Genomic DNA, 19,889 nt, shown 5'->3' with positions numbered 1-19,889 from the left:
CGGCCGGCGGTGTGCCGCTCCCCTGCGGAAGTGGGGAATGTGGCAGGGGGAACTGCCCTTCCACGGAGGTGGAAGGGATAGTAGCCAACCCGGGAAGAACCAGCAGCAAACCCGGGGAGGGCCGAGCAGACGAAAGAACAGCGCAGGGTCCTGTGTCGTTCCTCCACGAAGACGGGGAGCGACAGTTCCCGTGGCGGTGATTTCAGTGCGGCGGTCCCTGAGCACAGCCACGAGACAGCCTGATGCCCACGGAGTGGGGGCAAGAGGGCCCCTGCACACAGGCAGGGGACTGCGTCAGCACAAGAGCTGGCCATGATGCTGGGACAGAGCAGCCGGCGTCCCACCGCTCAGAAGTCAGCTGAAGACACAGGACACAGCAGAGCTCAGGGCCAGCCTCCCAGAGCCCTAACCTGGTGCTGTCCCACTACGTCACATGTGCCACCCAGGGCAGAGAGAACACAAGCACAGATGTCGCGTGATGTCAGCAGCTGTCCCACAAACCTCACTGTCCATCCTGTCTTCCTTCCCTCGGTGTGCCTCACCTGCTTGCCCTCACCCAGCCACAGGAAAAATGAATGCAGACCAAACAGCCAACCTGGCCAAGGCAGCGCTTCCGCCCTCTGGGGCCTCCTGGATGGAGCAGGTTCCTTCCCTGAACTCTGTGTAGAGGGTGTTTCTCCGCTGGACACTAAGGGAGCTCTTGATGCTAGCACAGCGATTACACACAAAACATTTGCAAATGCTAGATTCTCACAGTCCACATCCCTATCGCTGGTGTATCTTCCGTAACAGGAATACACAGTTTATAAACCAGAGGCAGAACATGTTGCTGCCAGCCTCAGAGCAGGTGGAAGGAAGCCAGACTGGTAAGGAGCTGGGTAAGAGCTAAGGTATGAAAGCAACCAGCATTTAAAGAAGGGAAAATAAAATAAAAACCAAAGATCAATCTACTTGGCAGACGCCCCACCTGGCCTCTCACAGACAATTTCTTTTGTCTCATGTGGGGTGTGGGGCGTGCAGAGAGAGCCCTGTCTCCCGTCAGACCCTGTTCTCTGTTCAGAGACCTGCTGCAGCAGGCAGCGTTCCCGGGTGCAGCACACGCCGGGATTACAGACGCTCTGCAGCGTGTGGCGGCTGGCAGACAGGAGACTGCCGTGGGGTGCCGCTACAAGGAACGGCCAGAATGCATGTGAGATGACCAAATGGCTTCTGCAGCTTCCGGGGGAGGCCATGGAACAAAGAAAGAAACCAAATCAAAGGGCGCATCACGGTGTGGGTGCCTGCTACCTGACAACAATAAATCCTCCTGTTTCAGCTGCTTGGTCAGTTTTTATGTTCTTTCAGGTAAACTATCCAACAAGGGAGCCAAATGTCCCATGCTGCAGAGGCCAGCACTGCCCCACGGGGTCCTGGTGGGCTGCGGTCCACAAGCTGGCTCCCCATAGCATCTTCAAATGTGAGTGGTGCACTCTGCCCCACAAACCCATCTTCACGTCTCCTACTCCGATCACTCCCAGCTCCATGGACCAAGGGGCTTCATTTTCCTTGCTCAACACATTAACAAACCTCCTCTTGGCAGAGGGGCAAGGACTGTGAGAGATGAAGATGCAGAGCTCCCAGCCCTCATCAGAGCGCGCTGCCACAGCAGAGGGCTTCCGTGTGTGCACGTGGTGCATCTGTGACATCAGCCAGAATTAATCTCCTCATTTCCGAGGCCCAGGGAGATCAAGTGATTCTCCCGAGATCACAGCACAGCTGTGCTGCTGTCAAGGTGGGTACCAGCCCCCACTCTGGGACACAGGAAGATGGAACACAGGCCCCCACTTAACTTTCCTGGGAAACCACCAAGATTAACAACTCAGAAACTCGGAACTAAACTGTCACTCCACAATGCTGATAGTTTTCTAGAGCTGAAATCCAGCGGGAAAATCAGAGAGAGTGGAGGAGCGGTCCATACCACCCTCTTCGGCCGCATTCTCACTCCAAAAGCACTCTGCAGCCAGCTGGAAATGATGCACCCTTTCTGAACTACGGAGTTTAAAAAGCAGGATCATTTGCAAGAGTAGCTGCAGAAGTACCAACTGTCTAGGAATAACCCTTAACAAACAGTGCACAAGCCTGTGTAATACAGAAACAACGGAACACTGAAGGACCAGACTCGATAAAGATGTAAATTTTCTATTTTTTAATGTTAAAAATTAAATTAAAAAATTATCTGAGAGGTGGGGGTGGAAGATTAAGGTTGGCTCACTCTGCACAGCCCACAAATGCGGCTGGGAGGGGACCCCTGAGGGGCATGGAAATAACAAAGGTGGAGCTGAGAATTTTCCCAATCCAATTACTTGAGCCTCAACTGCTGCCTCCCAGCCCCTACGTTCCCAGGAGGCTACTGCCAGGGGCCGCAGCAGGGAATCCAAGTCAATGTGGGATGTGGGCATCTGAGGTGCCCACCCACGAAGTCTTTCTCTGGAAACTGAAATGATGACAATACGTGGAAAACACAAAGGGCCAGGCCCCGAGTCCTCTTGTACCGCAGCTAGAAGCCCAGAAACAGTCCAACCACAACCCACTGTGGATAATGGTGCTGTGGACAACTGTGGACAATGGTGCTGTGGACAATGGTGCTGTGGACAACTGTGGACAACAGTGCTGATTCCTGACTGATCTTAAAAACAGTGTCCTCTCCCTGGACAGCGTGGGTCACGAGGCGCAGAGTGTGTGCGTGTAAGTGACAAGTGGGGTCTTGGTGACATCCTATTTCTTGACAACACACATAAAAAAGCCACTGAGATCATTCAGATACAAATGCACTCATACAAATGCAGGTACTGAGCATAAATCACTCACACACTTTCCTGTTACCTATTAATATTTTAAGAGTCAATTTAAAACAAATTGATTGACTAATACCCAAAAATCTTCTGTTCAATTCATTAGAAATAAAATCCCCTTTCAGTATTTACATAAGGGGACAAAATGGGTGACAAGTACAAACACTTCCGAAAGACCAGCTCATTCCTTTCCCAGGACTGGGTTGAACGCACCTGTCGCTTGATGGAGACCAGCTCCATGTCCAGCTGTCTCAGCACCGTGGTCGCAGCAGAGGCATTGGCAGACACAGCCTCCACGTCTTCTTGAGAAAGAAACATGCCTTTCGGAGGTTTCCTTTTTGCTCTATTTTTAGCTTGTGTGCTATGTTTTTCTTTTTTGACCTGAGGAACTGTCTCAGTAGGGGGCACCTGCATGATATACACATTTGATAAATGAAACTAACAAGTAAAAGTGTCAACAATAAAAACCCCATTTCCTACAACACAACAGCTACTATACACACACTTTAGCAGGCCGGCAGGAAGGCTTCCAAGTGGTTTCAGTCTCACACACTGGTGTCCCTGTTCTACCTCTTCAAGCCTCTGACAGTGAGCAGGTCCAGCTTCCTGTAGCGAGGAAGAACTCTGGCCACATCCTGACACGGCCTCCAGCATAAGGGGGACCTATGATACCGCCCGCATCTCCCCCTGCACACAGACGACCACTGATCCAGCACTGGGGAAGGATCTGGAAGTCATTCACTTCCATCTTCCCATTAAGAAATACACACATTTTGAGGCCGGCGCCGCGGCTCACTAGGCTAATCCTCCGCCTAGCGGCGCCGGCACACCGGGTTCTAGTCCCGGTCGGGGCGCCGGATTCTGTCCCGGTTGCCCCTCTTCCAGGCCAGCCCTCTGCTGTGGCCAGGGAGTGCAGTGGAGGATGGCCCAGGTGCTTGGGCCCTGCACCCCATGGGAGACCAGGAAAAGCACCTGGCTCCTGGCTCCTGCCATCGGATCAGCGCGGTGCGCCGGCCGCAGCGCGCCGGCCGCGGCAGCCATTGGAGGGTGAACCAACGGCAAAGGAAGACCTTTCTCTCTGTCTCTCTCTCTCACTGTCCACTCTGCCTGTCCAAAAAAAAAAAAAAAAAAAATACACACATTTTGAAGTGATGAAAATATGACTTTTACACATCTTTTCTTTTGAAAAATTTATTTATTTATTTGAAAGTCAGAGTTACAGAGACAGAGACAGAGACAGAGGAGAGGAGAGGAGAGGAGAGGAGAGGAGAGGAGAGGAGAGGGAAAGAGGTCTTCTATCTGCTGGTTCACTCTCCAATGGCTGCAATGGCCGGGGCTGTGCCAATCTGAAGCCAGAAGCCAGGAGCCTCTTTTGGATCTCCTACACTGGTGCAGGGGCCCAAGGACCTGGGCCATCTTCTACTGCTTTCCCAGGCCACAGCAGAGAGCTGGATTGCTAGTGGAGCAGCCAGGACATGAACCGGTGCCCATATGGGATGCCAGCACTGCAGGCAGCAGCCTTACCTGCTACACCACAGTGCCGGCCCCTACACATCTTTTCTTTGTGGACAACAGTTAACTTTTTGGGTAACTTCTATAAATTGCTCAAAAAATACACATGGTTGCTATATATATATATATATATATATATTTAATTTACTTATTTGAAAATGAGAGAGAGAGAGAGAGAGAGAGAGATATTGATTGATTCATCTTTCATCTGCTAGTTCACTCCCCAAATTGCCACTAAGGCTGGACCGAAGTCAGGAGCTAGGAGCTTCATCTGGGTCCACATGAGTGGCAAGGACCCAAGCACTTGGGCCACCCTCCGCTGCTTTCTCAGGCTGTTAGCAGGGAGCCGGATCAGAAGTGGAGCAGCTGGGACTTGAACTGGCACCCTTATGGGATGCTGGTATTGCAGATGGTGCCTTTATCTACCAAACCACTATGGTGGCCCTCTAAAAGTTATTTTTATTTATTTATTTATTTGAGAGGCAGAGAAACAGAGGGATAGAGACTATTTCAGTTCCCAAATCCTCACAGTAAAGAAGGGAGCTAGAAACTCAATCCAAGTCTCCCGTGTAGGTGGCAGGAACCCAATCGCTGCCTTGCAGGGTCTGCATTATTAGCAGAGGCTGGCGTCAGAAGCCAGAGCTGGGAATTGAACCAGTCACGCTGATGAGGGACATGTGCATCCCACTGCTAGGCTCAATGCCTTACCCCCTATGCTGCCATTTTAAAATGTATGACTGCTGCTAATTCTCTCTAAGTACTTTCTCAAACACTAAACCTTCTGAAGTGAAACCCAGTAAAATTTTGGAAAAGTGTTACAACAAACTAGTAACCATCTTACGAACAATCAATTTTTATAAATGTTCAAAACCTCATCCTGGTAGTGTTTTAAAATTACTGATAAGGGGCCAGTGCTGTGGCATAGTGAGTAGAGCTGCTGCCTTGCTGGCATCTCATATGGGTGCCAGTTTGTGTCCTGGCTGCTCCACTAGCAATCCAGCTCTCTGCTGTGGCCTGGGAAAGCAGTAGAAGTTGGTCCAAGTGCTTGGGCCCCTGCACCCATGTGGGAGACCTGGATGAAGCCCCTGGCTCCTGGCTAAGAATCAGCGCAGCTCCGGCCATTGCGGCCATCTGGGAAGTGAACCAGCGGATGGAAACCCCCCCCCTCCCTTTGCCTCTGCCTCTCTGTAACTATACCTTTCAAATAAATAAATAAATCCTTTAAAAAAATCACTGATAAAACTGAAAATATGTTCAGGTTTTTGGCTTCTTACATTAAAGACTGAGATGAGTCTAAGCAAACCATGCTGGTACTGGCAATTCTTGAACAGCAGTTATAAATAATATCTACAAATATTAGTTGGTAATAAACTATATTCTATAGAGCACTGTGCTGTTTAATACAGGTCACCTACTGACCATAACCTGTTTTACTAATCTAGTACTCAGAAAACTACTAAGATTTTTTTTTGGACAGTCAGAGTAGACAGTGAGACAGAGAGAAAGGTCTTCCTTTGCCGTTGGTTCACCCTCCAATGGCTGCCGCGGCCAGCGTGCTGTGGCTGGCGCACCGCGCTGATCTGATGGCAGGAGCCAGGTGCTTCTCCCGGTCTCCCATGGGGTGCAGGGCCCAAGCACTTGGGCCATCCTCCACTGCACTCCCTGGCCACAGCAGAGAGCTGGCCTGGAAGAGGGGCAACCGGGACAGAATCCAGCACCTCCACCGGGACTAGAACCTGGTGTGCCGGTGCCGCAAGGCGGAGGATTAGCCTAGTGAGCCGCGGCACCGGCCAATTACTAAGATTTAATCATTTTTCTTTTTGGGTCAGAAATTGTTTTGTGTATAAAAATTACAGAAACTGATTTAAAAATCAAGCCTTTTCTCTTTCATTTGAAATGTTCCGTTTAAAATGAAGAACCTATTAAATAACAATACATCAAAACAGCTTGTAAAAGACTCCAGTACAATCTGAATTCCCAAACAGTATAATTTTGCTAATACTATGTATACAACTATTTTGACCTAGAAATATTATTCAAGGCAGAGCAAATTTTGAAAGCCTGAAATATTACAGGGTAAGTTCTCATTCTATTATTTCTATTAAAAAAAGGATCTATTCAGTATCGCATCTCAGTTAGTGGTGACCATGGGTGCCGTTTCCTTAGTACTTCTCTGCAGGTGTGTTCCCTGCTCGTCCTGGAGAAATCCAACATTACTGACAGCATTTTAGAGCTGGGACCTATCTAGACCCTTCTGTTTTTCCTGGCATCAAATAACTGTTCTGGTGCCGGCGCTGTGGCTTAACGGGTTGAGTCACCACCTGCGGTGCTGGAATTCCACATGGGTACCAGTTCGAGTCCTGGCTGCTCCAGCTTTCTGCAGCTTTCTGCTATGGCCTCGGAATGCAACAGAAGTTCACCCAAGTCCTTGGGCCCCGGTACCACCCGCGTGGGAGACCTGGAAGAAGCTCCTGGCTCCTGGCTTTGGATCAGCACAGCTCCGGCCATTGCAGCCAATTGGGGAGTGAACCAGCGGATGGAGGACCTCTTTCTCTCTCTCTCTGTTTCTCCTTCTCTTTCGGTGTAACTCTAACTTTCAAATAAATAAATAAACTTTAAAATAAATGTTCTGCTACTTTGAAGGTACTTCAAAGTTTGTGAAAAACCAGAACTGAAAATACAGATTTTGGTGCAAAAACATTTTAAAACCCATATATAGTTTTTCACAGTATATGTGGTACATGAATTTTTTACAAAGAGATTTTTTATTTTAAAGGCACATTGATAGTGAAGGGGTAGGAAGACAGAGAGAGGAGAAAGAGAGATCTTCCATCTGCTGGTGCACTCCCCAGAAGGCTGCAATGGCCGAGGCTAGGCCAGGCCAAAGCCAGGAGTCCGGAAGTCCATGTGGGCCTCCCACACGGCTGTGCCACACACAGGCCTCCAGGAGTGTTGTGAGCCGCCTCTTCTTCAGAAGACCCAGCTTGACCTTTGACTCCATGCTCTGCCCTCCTAGCACGTGTGTGACGTCGTACCGCTGGCAGCATTCACGTGCCCTTGGATCTGGAGCCTGAAATCTGTGTGATGGTTTTCAGACGTGTGAGGGAAGGTCCTCACTGTTCTGAGGAATGGGATGTCGGAACTGCAGCTGGAAAGCAGGTTGCTAAGTGGACAATCAGGGCCAGGCAGCAGCCTGTTCTTGAAAGCACGTTGCTGAGCCAGCCCTGAGGCGCAGCGGGCAAAGCCACCCCTGCAGTGCCAGCATCCCATATGGGGCCGGTTCCTGGCCACTCCCTTCTGATCCAGCTCTCTGCTATGGCCTAGGATAGCAGCAGAAGATGGCCCAAGTCCTTGAGCTCCTGTACCTGCGTGGGAGACCGGAAGAAACTCCTGGCTCCTGATTAGCACAGCTCTGGCCATGGAGGCCAATTGGGGAGTGAACCAGTGGCTGGAGGACTTCTCTCTCTCTCTCTCTGCCTCTCCTCTCTTTATGTAACTCTGACTTCCAAATAAATAAATAAATATTAAAAAAACAAAAACAAAAACAAACAAAAAAAAACAAAACAAAACTAGCACTTGAGAAAGAAACCAGTGAGGGCTCCCGCCCGAGACAGGACACCATGTACTTGCTTGACGCCGCCTTTGCTTGTACTTCACGGTCCTGGACTTCTAGGTTCTCTGAGTACACTTCGTGATTCAAAGTCGTATCATGGGGTGGGTATTTGACCTAGCAGTTCAGACATCCACATCCCACATCTGAGTTACTTGGGTTACATACCTGGCGCTGGTTCCTAATTCTAGACAGACCCTGGGAGGTGGTGGTGACGGCTTAAATGATTAGGTGCCTACCACTCCACTGGGAGACCTGGGTTGAGGTCCCAGCTCTTGTCTGGTCGAGCCCTGGCTGTTGCAGACATATGGGAATGAAGGAACATGTGGATAGGAGCTCTCCCTGTCTCTAATCTCAAGTTAAACAAAGAAAGATGTATCATGATGCTTTGTACAGAACCCTTAATAAGTTAAGTAGAATGAACAAGAAGAATGCTTTATTTGCAGAATAAGTTTGCCTGATCAATACCAGAGAGAAAAATACCTCTTTTTTGCTTTCCTTGTTTTGATCAACTTCAATGTCAATGGGATTATTTCCATTTGTTTCTTCTAGTTCATCCTCACTGAAAAACAAGAACAAGTTACTGAAAGATTATTTTGTATTAATTCTTATATTCATATAAGCAACCAATTAGTTTATGACAAACACAACATAAAATTAAAATATATGTATCCAGACGACCGAGGTATATACTTCTGTGTAATTCAGAGAGAATGTCAACGTCATAGTTTTTGGTCTGACAGTGAAAAGTATTACAATATGCTTCTCACTTCCCACACCAGATGCAGAGCATCACTGTTTTCTTTCAGCTCTCGACTGATATTAAGTCCCACCTCTCTGTTACCTGGCCAAAGTCCAAGAGTTTCTAGTGGCCTGGATAACTGATATTTTAAAGCTCATTAATTTAAAAAAGGAACACTTACAAAGGTATAGTACCTCAAACACTTTGTGACCTTCCACTGAGAATTTCAAAAAAAAAAAAAAAAAAAAAACCACACCCACACCCACACCCACAAAACATAACAAAAACCCTCAGGCTGGCAGGAACTCCATTTAAAAACTGACACACTGGCAGAGGTCAAGCGGCAGTCTGGTCTGCCCCGCCAGAACCACTGCACGGTGGTGACGGCAGAACACTCAGGCCTCCCAGTGTCAACCTGTCACTTGGTGTCAGGAGCCACCCGGGTGAGCAGGTGGTCACACCTCCCCCAGCCACTCCCAGCTGAGAAGTGTTGCAGAGGAGACAGAACCTGAAGCTGCAGCATCCGGTCCATCGGCAAGTCCCGCTGCAGGGTTACCCCACATTCTGGCACAGCACTGCTGCCAGCCGTGGTGGTCGCACAGAGGCGGGTGTGTGGACTGCGACGGCCGCACTGGCAGCCATATTCTGACCATTTATAGTCAAGGACAGCCCACTCCTGTCCATGTTATTTCATTCTGTTGTAGGACCAGACTCAAGTCATAACTATAAATCAGAGTCTACCTTGCATGGGAAACTAAGAATCAACCAAAGTCAGGGTAAGTACTGACCCGTAAACAGCCACGAGACTGTGAGCTGCACAACAAAAGTGTGCACATGCATCAAGGTCAGCAGTTGTGCTGAATCTGAGGTCTGCAAAGAGCTTCGAAGAAGCCTTCCACAGCACTCTCATTTATACAAGACTGCACTCTCACATAGCACTTCTTCACTTGAAATCGCACAATTCTGTCCTGAGATACGATACTGCAGCACAGAGAGTTCATTCTCCTTCATTGTCATCGGTATCATTAACCTAGAAAGCATGATGTTTTAAAGCCACCTAGATTCTTGACACCCCCTCACTCTACCCCGCACCCCCAAAACCCCGACATGTCTGTGCTCTGCCTTCTGGCTGCTACACCTCCTTCCTGGAACAGCAGAGCTCAGGGCCAGGTGTACTGAGCTGACTCACCCGAGGCAGAGACCAGACTCCCCCTTCCCTGTGCACTGGGTGAGACTGAGGAAGTGATAGCTAAGTACCCTACTCACTAAGCTAGCCTTAACACTCACCTCCTTATTAAGAAATTCTAAGATGTTTCTCTCTTACACACAAAGGCCAACAGTCAAAAGGGAAGAGGAGAATCTAATCTGATGCTGCCCCTTTCTTACATACCACACAGTAATATAAACTTCAGCTTACAAAACAAGAAGTTTCTGGTTAATAAAAAGCATAAGCCTGAAAAGGCAGGGGGGCAACACCAGATGTGTAAGGTCACTCGTTGCAAATATAAGCTCTCCGCAGGGAACAGAAAAAGTACCGAGGCGGTGACACTCGCTCGGGAACCTACCTCATGGCGCTAGCTCAGGAGCACCCGTGTGGGGTTTAGTTTGACCAGGAAGGCACTGGGGGATTTCCAGGCCCCCTACCCTCTCCTCTGTGGCTCTTCCACCACTGAGCAAGCTCCCGGGCTGGGCGAGCCCGCAGTCCCAACAGGCTCACCTCTCCTCTCGCTCCCGCTTCTGTTTCCGAGCGTGGCGATCCATCACACTGGTTTTAGTTCTTGTCTTCTTCCAAGAGTAGTAAAATTTCACCAGACTTGCTATGGATTTATCAGGAAGCTGAATATAAAAGATATTCTGGTTTATATTTAAAGGTAATGTTTAGATATGTTTAATAAAGATCACTCTTGGTTGGCGCCATGGCTCACTTGATTAATCCTCTGTCTGTGGTGCCAGCACCCCGGGTTCTAGTCCCAGTTGGGGTGCCGGGTTCTAGTCCCGGTTGCTCCTCTTCCAGTCTAGCTCTCTGCTGTGGCCTGGGAGTGCAGTGGAGGATGGCCCAAGTGCTTGGGTCCCTGCACCCGCATGGGAGACCGAGAGGAAGTACCCACCTTCTGGCTTTGGATCAGCGCAGCACCGGCCGTAGCAGCCTTAAGGGGGGTGAACCAACGGAAGGAAGACCTTTCTCTCTGTCTCTCTCTCACTGTCTATAACTCTCTCTCTCACTGTCTAACTCTGCCTGGCAAAATAAATAAATAAAAAAAGATCACTCATTGAAATACTCAGAAATGTCCTAAGTCACAGCACCATTTTTCTGATAAGGAAAAAACTAATAAACATGTAGTTTTAAAGTAATATGGGGCCTGGTATTGTGGCACAGCACATTAAGCCGCCACCTGTAATACTGGCATGCCATTAGCACCAGTTCAAGTCCTGACTATTCCACTTCCTACCCAGTTCCCTGTTATGCACCAGGGAGAGCAGAAGATGACTCAAGTGCTTGGGCTGCTGCCATCCAAGTGGGAGACCCAGATGGAGTTCCTGGCTCCTGACTTTGGCCTGGCCCAGCGGATGGACAAACAAGACAAGACAAGCAGTGGTCTCATCCACTTACCATCTGCTGGATTCTATGAAAAGTCTTCCCGTGAAAACTAAAGGCTTGTTCAAACAAGACTTTATCTTCCACAGTCCACTCATCTGGGAAGGGGGTAAAGTTGGGCAAATCAGCCAGTGATTTTTCAATGTTATGCTTATGCCAAAAGAGCATCCCAAGAGCCTAGAAAAATGATATCAGTGAAATTTTAGAAGAATTTAATGAAACCCAAAAATGGAAATGAGATTGGCAAAAGAAGAGCATGTACAATGTTTCAAATCCACACAAACTAATGGATGCCGCACTCACGCTCGCTCAGTGGTAGACACTGGCATCGACCCCTTTCCCGGGACCTCCCTGTGGTAAGCCCACATTGAGGTGGTGTGGCTCAGTGGTATCCGCGGTCACACTGACGCACGGTTGTCAGCACCACCACTGCAGGACTCCACGCAGCTTGAAAAACCCAACTCTGTTTCCCATCGGTAATAGGTCCCAACCCCTTCCCCATTCTCCCCTTCCTCCCCCAGCCTCAGGCGAGCTCGACTCTAGGTCCCGTCTCTGTGATTTGACCACACTAAGTCTCTTATCCTAAGTAGAATCACACAGGATGGATACGTTCCTCTCTGTGACTGGCTCGCTTCACCCAGTGGTGTCCAAGTTCACGCTGTACCCTGTCTCCAACGATACCACCTGTACATGCGGTCCACTCACCTGTTCGCAGGCTGACGGACAGGTGTGCCTGCTGAGAGCAGGGCTGTGTATTTTGGAGACCCTGCTGCTCCTTCCTTAGCTACACCCAGAAGGGGAACTGCTGGGGCACACGGCAGGTTTTGGCAGCTGCCATCCTGTTTTCTGCAGCAGCTGCACCATTTTACAATCCCACCAACAGCGAATGTCCTTCTTGGTCCCCTGTGTCCCTATCTAACTTACACTGTTCTCTACTCGCTGTTAAGTGAGTCTCCTGTACAGCGCCAAAGCAGAATCAAGTGTTCTCACCCATTCTGCCCACCTCTCTTTTGATCACAGCATATAATCAACTTACATTTGAAGTCATTACTGATAAGGAGAAAATGATTTCTGTCACTTTGTTATTTCTTTTCTATTTGCTGCACACCTCTTTCACTCCCCATTTTCTGAGTCACTGTCTTCTGTGTTCAGCTGATTACATGCACTGAAACGTTAATCTTCTTCTCACATTTCCTTTGTGTATATTCTGTAGTTATCCTGATTACCACAGGGAGTGCACTTAACAGCCTACGGCTGTACCATCTTAGTGTGAACTTCCCCCCAGTTCAACACCAGTAACACCCAAACTCATACCAGACAACCTGCTGCTGCAGCAGCCTCATCCTGCTGTTGTCAAACAACTGAAGCACTGTGGCACAGCAGGCTAACCATGGCCTATCGAGCTGGCATTCCACATGGGAGCTGCTTCAAGCAGAAGATGGCCCAAGTGCTTGGGCTCCTGCACCCATGTGGGAGACATGGATGGAATTCCTGGCTCCAGCCCAGCCCAGCCCAGCCCAGCTCTGGCCACTGTGGACATTTGGGGAATGAACCAGTACAGGGAAGGATAATTCCTCTCTCTTTTTCTCTAACTTTGCCGTTCAAACATTAAAAAAAAAAAAAAAAAAAAAAAAAAAAAACCTGAATCTGTACACAAAATTAAGCTAGATATTTTCTTAAAGGAGTCAATTTTTTGAAACATGTAGGAATAAAAATATAGAGCTGCAGACTTAGACGACACTAGCTTTTAGATGGTCTTTTTACTTTGTAAAAGATTTATTTGAAAGACAGAGTTACAAAGAGGTAGAGGCAGAGAGAGAGAGAGAGAGAGAGAGAGAGAGAGAAAGGTCTTGCATCTGCTGGTTCACTCCCCAATTGGTCTTAACAGCCGGAACTGCACTGATCTGAAGCCAGGGGCCAGGAGCTTCTTCCGGGTCTCCCATGTAGGTGCAGGGGCCCAAGGACTTGGGCCATCTTCTACTGCTTTCCCAGCTGGACTGGAAGTGAAGTAGCCAGGATACAAACCGGTACCAATATGGGATTCTGGCACTGCAGGTGGCAGCTTTACCTGCCACGCCACAGCACCGGCCCTAGGTGGTGTTTCTATTAATGCTGTGAATCTCTGTGGTCACGCAGCTTTGCTGCAGCCTGGGCTCTGACAGCCGCCCCGTGGCAGTCTTGCTCCGGAGCAGGTCTAGTTGCGCTGACTACCTCAGGTGCACCTGGAAGCAGCCTCATCCCCTCACGTGTGACGTCAGTGCTGTCAGGCACAGGACTCTGGCTGACTGTTTCCTCTGGTGCTCTGGAAGAGCCGTGCAGTCTCTGGTCTCCACTGTGTCTCACAAGGAGTCCGGTGACCCTGCTGAGGAGCCCTGTATCTGACGACACTGTGTCTCACAAGGAGTCCGGTGACCCTGCTGAGGAGCCCTGTATCTGACGACACTGTGTCTCACAAGGAGTCCGGTGACCCTGCTGAGGACGCCCTGTATCTGACGACACTGTGTCTCACAAGGAGTCCGGTGACCCTGCTGAGGACGCCCTGTATCTGACGACACTGTGTCTCACAAGGAGTCCGGTGACCCTGCTGAGGCACCCTGTATCTGAGGACACTCTCACAAGGAGTCCGGTGACCCTGCTGAGGACGCCCTGTATTTGACGACACTGTGTCTCACAAGGAGTCCGGTGACCCTGCTGAGGACGCCCTGTATTTGACGACACTGTGTCTCACAAGGAGTCCGGTGACCCTGCTGAGGCGCCCTGTGTCTGACGACACTGTCTCACAAGGAGTCCGGTGACCCTGCTGAGGCCCCTGTGTCTGACCAGCCACTTCTCTGGCTGTGGTGAAGACGAGTGCTGTGTCTGGAAGTTTCACGGTGTCTCATCGTAACTGGAGTTCACTGAATTTCCTGGAGGTTTGTGTCTTTCATTAAACTTGGTACTTTTGGCCATTAGTTCTTCAAACACTACTCTTCCTCTCCATCTTCTCCTTCTGAAACTCCCACGATATTTGTGTTTCTCTGCTTAAAGAGGACAAAGGTTCGTCTGCTCTCTTTAAATCCTTCTTGCCTGTGGTTATGCTGCCTATTAAGACGGCTAAGTCCCTATCAGATGGGCTGGATTCAACGCCCAGCTCTGGCTGCCGCATCCAGCTTGCTGTCAAGGCAGGGGTTCCCAACCTTGACTCTACCCAGTCCAGGAAGTGATGGGTATCTGGAGAGTGAACCACTGGGTGTCTGCTTTCTGAATAAATTAAAACAAGATTCTCTAATTTCAATAGTCTGATCTTCAAGTTTATGGATTCTTTGCTTTGCCTCCTCAAATCTGCCTTTGAATCCCTCTAGCAAATTACTCATTTTAGTTATTATATTTCTTTATTCAGAAGCTTTCAGATCCTTTTAGGTCTTCTTTACTGATATTTCCATTTTGTTCCCAGATCATTTTCTTTCTTTTTAGAAATCCTGTTTATTGGGGCTGGCCCTGCGGCGTAGCAGGTACAGCTGCCTCCTGTGGCACTGGCATTCCATATAGGATCCCTGGCTGCTCCACTTCCAATCCAGCTCCTTGTTAATGTGCCTGGGAAGGCAACAGAAGATGGCCCAAGTGCTTGGGCCCCTGTATCCACGTGGGAGACTTGGAAGGAACTCGGCTTCAGGTCAGCACAGCTCTGGCCACTGTGGCCATTGGGGAGTGAACCAGCAGATGGAAGACCTCTCTCTCTCTCTGCCTCTGCCTCTCTGTGACTCTTTCAAAATAAATAAATAAACCTTAAAAAAACCCACAAAACTTTATTCATTGGAGACAGAGAACAAGAGAGAGAGAGAGATGGATCCCCATCTGCAGCCTCACTCCTCATATGCCTGTGACAGTGAGGGTAAACCTGGGCCAGGCTGAAGGGAGCTGAGAACTCCAGCCAGGTCTCCCCTATGGGAGGCAGGGACCAACAATGTGAGCCATGATCACTGCCTCCCAGGGTCTGCGTCAGCAGGAAGCTGGCGTGCAGAGCAGAGCCCTGACCTAAACCCAGGCTGCAGGTTATCCACTACCCCACACACCCGCTCCTAAGCCTCAGGTTCCCGACCTGCCCTCATCTTCCTTTGGTGCTGAGTGTCCACAGGACAGGTACAGTCTGCCTGGCAGGCCTTTCACCCCATCCTCCTCACAGCATCTGCTGATTCTTTCCCTTTGAGTGGGCCATAACGTTGCCGTTTCTTTGCATGCTTTGTGATTATTATTTTTAACTCTACATCTGAATCTAATGAGTTGGGAATGCCAGAAATCAAACCTTCCCCCTCCCCCCAACCCTGAGCAGGTCTGCTCTTTTGTTTTATTGCTACAGGCTTTCTCTGTGCCAGGGAGCAGCCTGAAGTGTGGACCTACGGACGTCCAGCTCATGCTTTCCCAGGACACGCACAATGATGTTCTAGTTTCCCTCCACGTGCGCTTGCTTTGGAATGTCCTAGTATTTAATCTCTGGCTCCCAAAATCAAAGAAAAACAAAGGAGGGGGATGAGCAGGGTGCTGGCCCTTTAAAGAACTTGCAGAAACGGAGGAGCTACAACAGCTGCTGCACTGTGTCTCCAGCTCTGGAGGACGGGGAGCTTCTGGCTCACAGAAGTCCCCGAATTGTCACATCGGACATATTCTGACATAACTGACTTCTGGCTGCTTCTCACTCCTCCACTGTCATCACAGAATCCTCTTTGTCACATGCCCTTCCAAGTCTTGGGCGGTAAACTGCATTCTTCCCACTTCCGAAAGTAGAATGCAGAGGCCCCTGGGAAAAGCAGCGGAAGACAGTCCAAACGCTTGGACCCTTGCTCCCCACGTGGGAAATCCGGAGGGAGCTCCTGGCTGCAGCCTGGCCCAGCCCTAGCCATTGCAGTCATCTGGGGAATAAACAATGGGTGGAAGATCTCTGTCTGTCTCCCCATCTAACTCTTCAAAACACATAAATAAATTAAAAAAAAAAAATAGGAGGAGGCCCTAAGACAGTAAATAACTTGCCAGAGCCAGCAGGTGGCAGGCACAGCAGGCTGTTGTAGGCATTTAGGGAGTGAATTAGGGGATAGGAACTCTCTCTGCACCTCAAATAAGTAAAAACTAAAACAGCAGTGATAATCAGCAAAATAAAATGTTACTAGATCTCGAAAAAACCAAATCTTCAAGCTTTCTCAAAAATGGTCCAAAAATATTTTTAGAAAACATCGTAGTCAAATATTTACAGCCCGAAAGTAAAACAATGAACACTGAACACTGCAGGAATGAGTGACAGCCTGAGTGGAAAACAAAGTCACATAACCAGAACACAAACAATCACATATCAAAGAGAAAAGACCCGCCCCTCTGAGACGCCGGCCGCAGGGACGCAGCAGAGGGCCGACTCCTGCCCCGCTGCCAGAAAGGAAAGTGCCCCCCCCCCACACACACACAAGGGAAACGCTGACTGGGCTGGCTGCAGAGACCGTGCTGGACAGAGTGTCATTACCTGCTCCATGTTGTAGCCATGCTTCTCCTTGGCAATGGCAATGTATTCATCCACTGAAACACAAGATGAGAAGGCCGGTAAGCAGGGGCAGCATAATCTATCTGCCGCGACTGGCACACGTCTCAGTCCTGCCACAGAATAGACGGGAACACGGCAGGACCACGTCATGGATCCCACTAAGTAACACAGAGGAACACACTCACAGATCCAACACCATTGGGGAAATTGTGTCTTGTCTTGGTGTTGTTCAGGTTTTCCACAACACACAACCATTAACTCGGTGCTTTGACAAATACTTACTTAGCAGTAAAAAGCAGTATGAAAGTGGAGTTCATTTTTTGTCTCAGTTGAGGATAAAGAATAAGTAAGCTATTTTTATGTTTTTAAAAAGAATCTAATAGATTAATTACACATCCCAGTGCTTGGACTCTGCATTGAAATATTGAAATACAAGGTGGCAAGTGCTGGCTAGCTATCAAGCACTAAGAAAATACCGAAGAAATCGAACTGACTTGGCCTCAAGAAGTATGGGCCATTTGTGGATGGCCTTCCTTTATAAATCATAGAAAGTAGCATGGAATTGCACACAACAATCGTACAATGCCCACAGGTGCCACGTCCTTCTGCCCTCACAGGGCAGCCTCTGGCCCGAGGACTAAATGGAGAGAAAGCAGGCCCTAAGTGGCCCCAGGAGCTGACCGCATCCACAAGCCAGCTAATAAGATCAGGCCTTCTGCATCTCAACCTGTTATTCAATTATACTACAACCACACTGCTAATTCTGGTATAATTGACAACCAATTTAGAAAAAAGAAATTAATTTCCAAAAATAATTCGAATCTTTTACTAGGTTATATACTAAATACTCAGGGAAATTTTTTCCATCAACAACAGAGAAAGTCAATTTAATTCAAACAACAACTCCCTTTAGTGCAAGTAACTATTAATTACAATACAATGGCACTAATTTCCTTTAAAAAAAGTTTAAAACACATATACTCACAAGCATACCAGTCAATCCACTCAGGACACAGGAGAACTGTGATACATCCGAGAGTCAGCAAGTAACCAATGAAACGGCCCTGGCCGTCACCGCAGCTGAGAGGGGGAGGACAGGTCCCGCCTCCTGCATGCTTTTCACTTTAAAATAGGGCAGGCAACGTCAGACAGGGACTGTGCCCTAAGGCTCTAAAATGTGAGGTGAGGTGCAGATACAGAAGCAGTGGCTCCGTGGACCAGGCCGGAGCCTGCAGTGGCTGGTGCTGGAGGAGCCTGGATGCAAAGGGTGGCAGGCAGGACCCAGGACAGGCTGCCGGGGGCAGGAGGCAGAGTGGAAGCCAACCCTGGCGCCGTGCTGCTTCTGTCCAGCGGCTCTGAGGGGATGAACCACAAGCTTCCGTACAGTCTCAGCTCCACGAGCATGCTACTATTTACCCTAGCTGAATGAGGACCATGGGCATGGCCACGGGTCAGTCCTGTGATCTTGAAGTCAGTCAATGCACAGGCTTGACAGGTGGAGTGGGTGGCCCTGAGATGGCTGCTCACTAGACCTATACTGCCCATGTGCCTCAGGCAGATGCCATTGGCTGGATCCACACCACTACATCAGCAACAGGGGCCGTGAAGTCTGCCCCAGCATCTCCAACCAGATTCAGCTACAAACTACAGTGGGACCACAGCATTCCAGTTACAACTCCACTGATTTCTGCCACGGCAGCATCTTCCTTAGGACACCTTCCAGACCACTCAGCTGTGAGAGCCTCTTGGAGACCAGCAGGGGAAGCCGGACACAACAGACCAAGCGAACAGTGTCACTCACGCTGTATCGTCCGACAAGCTGACCCTGAGCTGTCTGCCCAGCCTCAGAAATCAGGGTGAGAGGCAGGAGGCAGCTGGTTCTGGCTGCATGAGAACACGGTTCTCTGCTTACTCCGGACATGGAAGCCGCAGCCTGAGCTGAGCCAGTCACCTTCCTACTCCTCGGTCTCTCCATCCAGACCAAGGAAAGTGACTCTGAAATGACCAAGCAGCTCTGATTCCTTCAGCCTTCCTGGTCTATAAAACCAGTGTCCTCTGCTCAACCCGTCAGAACACGACTCTATTTTATGGAACAAGGCGTCGCCAACTCCAGATTAAAAATAAAGTCACTTAAAGATTCTTTGTAAACAGTTGTGATTTAAATGTTTTTAGCACCAGGAATTAGCACCAGGAACACTAGGTCCTAAACGGAGCCCCCTCCCTGGCAGAGCCTCCCAGACCAGAATTAGCCCAGAATGCAGCCGCTGGCACGGACGACCCTGCTGGCAGGCCTTGGGGCTCCCTGCTTTACTGCTCTGACCTGCGGCTCCTCCTCTCTGATACTCAGAGGGACGTGGTGCCCTTCTGTGGCTGGGAATATCCCAGAGCCCTGACTTTCCCACCACCCACCACGCCCTTTGCAGAATGACCAGAAGCTGGTGCAACAGTGAGGAAAGGGTAAAGTGTGTGTTTTTTCAAAATCTCCCACAGGGTGTTCCCAACTACAGCAAAAACAAGCTCAACCCAAGAAAATAAAGCCCTCTCCCAGCTGCCCTCACGAAAACACAGGGCAGCGATGACGAAGGCGGATGGCTCCCGGATGGAACAGCGAGAGGCAGGAGAAGCACAGCCACCTGAGAACCTCTGTTCTGAAACAGGCAGCCCAGGAACTTCTACAGTCCTTCCACGTCAGGTAGCAACAATCTAGGTTGTGCCCCCAAAAGATCAAAGGTCAACTGGAGGTGATCTCAGCCACTGTAAGGAGCAACCGTGGGCAGGGAAGCATTTGGTAAAATGATCAGTGATACGAGAAACCGAGGAGCCTGAGAGAATGCCAGGACACGGGCGGGGGTGGGAGTTCGCAGCCAGCAGCCTGCCCAGCACACAGGGTCAGTACAGGAGCCACCTGGGCGTGGCCCGCCAGTCTTGTGTGGCCAGCTCATGTGAGCATGTGTTAGAATCGCGGCTGGCACTGTGGCCCAGCAGGTCAAGCCGCTGCCTGTAACGCTGGCACACCACATGGCTGTCAGCTGGTGTCCCAGCTGCTCCACTTCCAATCCCGCGCCCTGCTACCAACCAGGAAGAGCAGTGGAAAA

The 19,889-nt window shown here is 49.5% G+C and overlaps 1 protein-coding gene across 5 annotated transcripts in view; it reads right to left on the bottom strand.

Moving 5' to 3' along the window:
* The window catches only part of RCOR1 (REST corepressor 1), a 100,674-nt gene that overhangs the window by 10,389 nt on the left and 70,396 nt on the right, over positions 1–19,889 (bottom strand). For all 5 annotated transcript variants that reach the window (XM_051834874.3, XM_089322744.1, XM_089322742.1 and 2 more), the window contains 5 exons: positions 16,777–16,829; positions 11,307–11,468; positions 10,413–10,531; positions 8,437–8,515; positions 3,045–3,239 (listed from right to left, as the gene is read on the bottom strand). In XM_051834874.3, the coding sequence (XP_051690834.3) occupies positions 3,045–3,239; positions 8,437–8,515; positions 10,413–10,531; positions 11,307–11,468; positions 16,777–16,829 (608 nt within the window). The remainder of the gene's footprint in view (positions 1–3,044; positions 3,240–8,436; positions 8,516–10,412; positions 10,532–11,306; positions 11,469–16,776; positions 16,830–19,889) is intronic.

The sequence above is a fragment of the Oryctolagus cuniculus genome, chromosome 20 (assembly GCF_051225735.1).
Source record: "Oryctolagus cuniculus isolate XC-2025 breed Fujian yellow rabbit chromosome 20, ASM5122573v1, whole genome shotgun sequence".
Classification (NCBI taxonomy): Eukaryota; Metazoa; Chordata; class Mammalia; order Lagomorpha; family Leporidae; genus Oryctolagus; species Oryctolagus cuniculus.
Note: the sequence above shows the minus strand (reverse complement) of the source record. Positions and strands in the feature narration are given on the sequence as shown.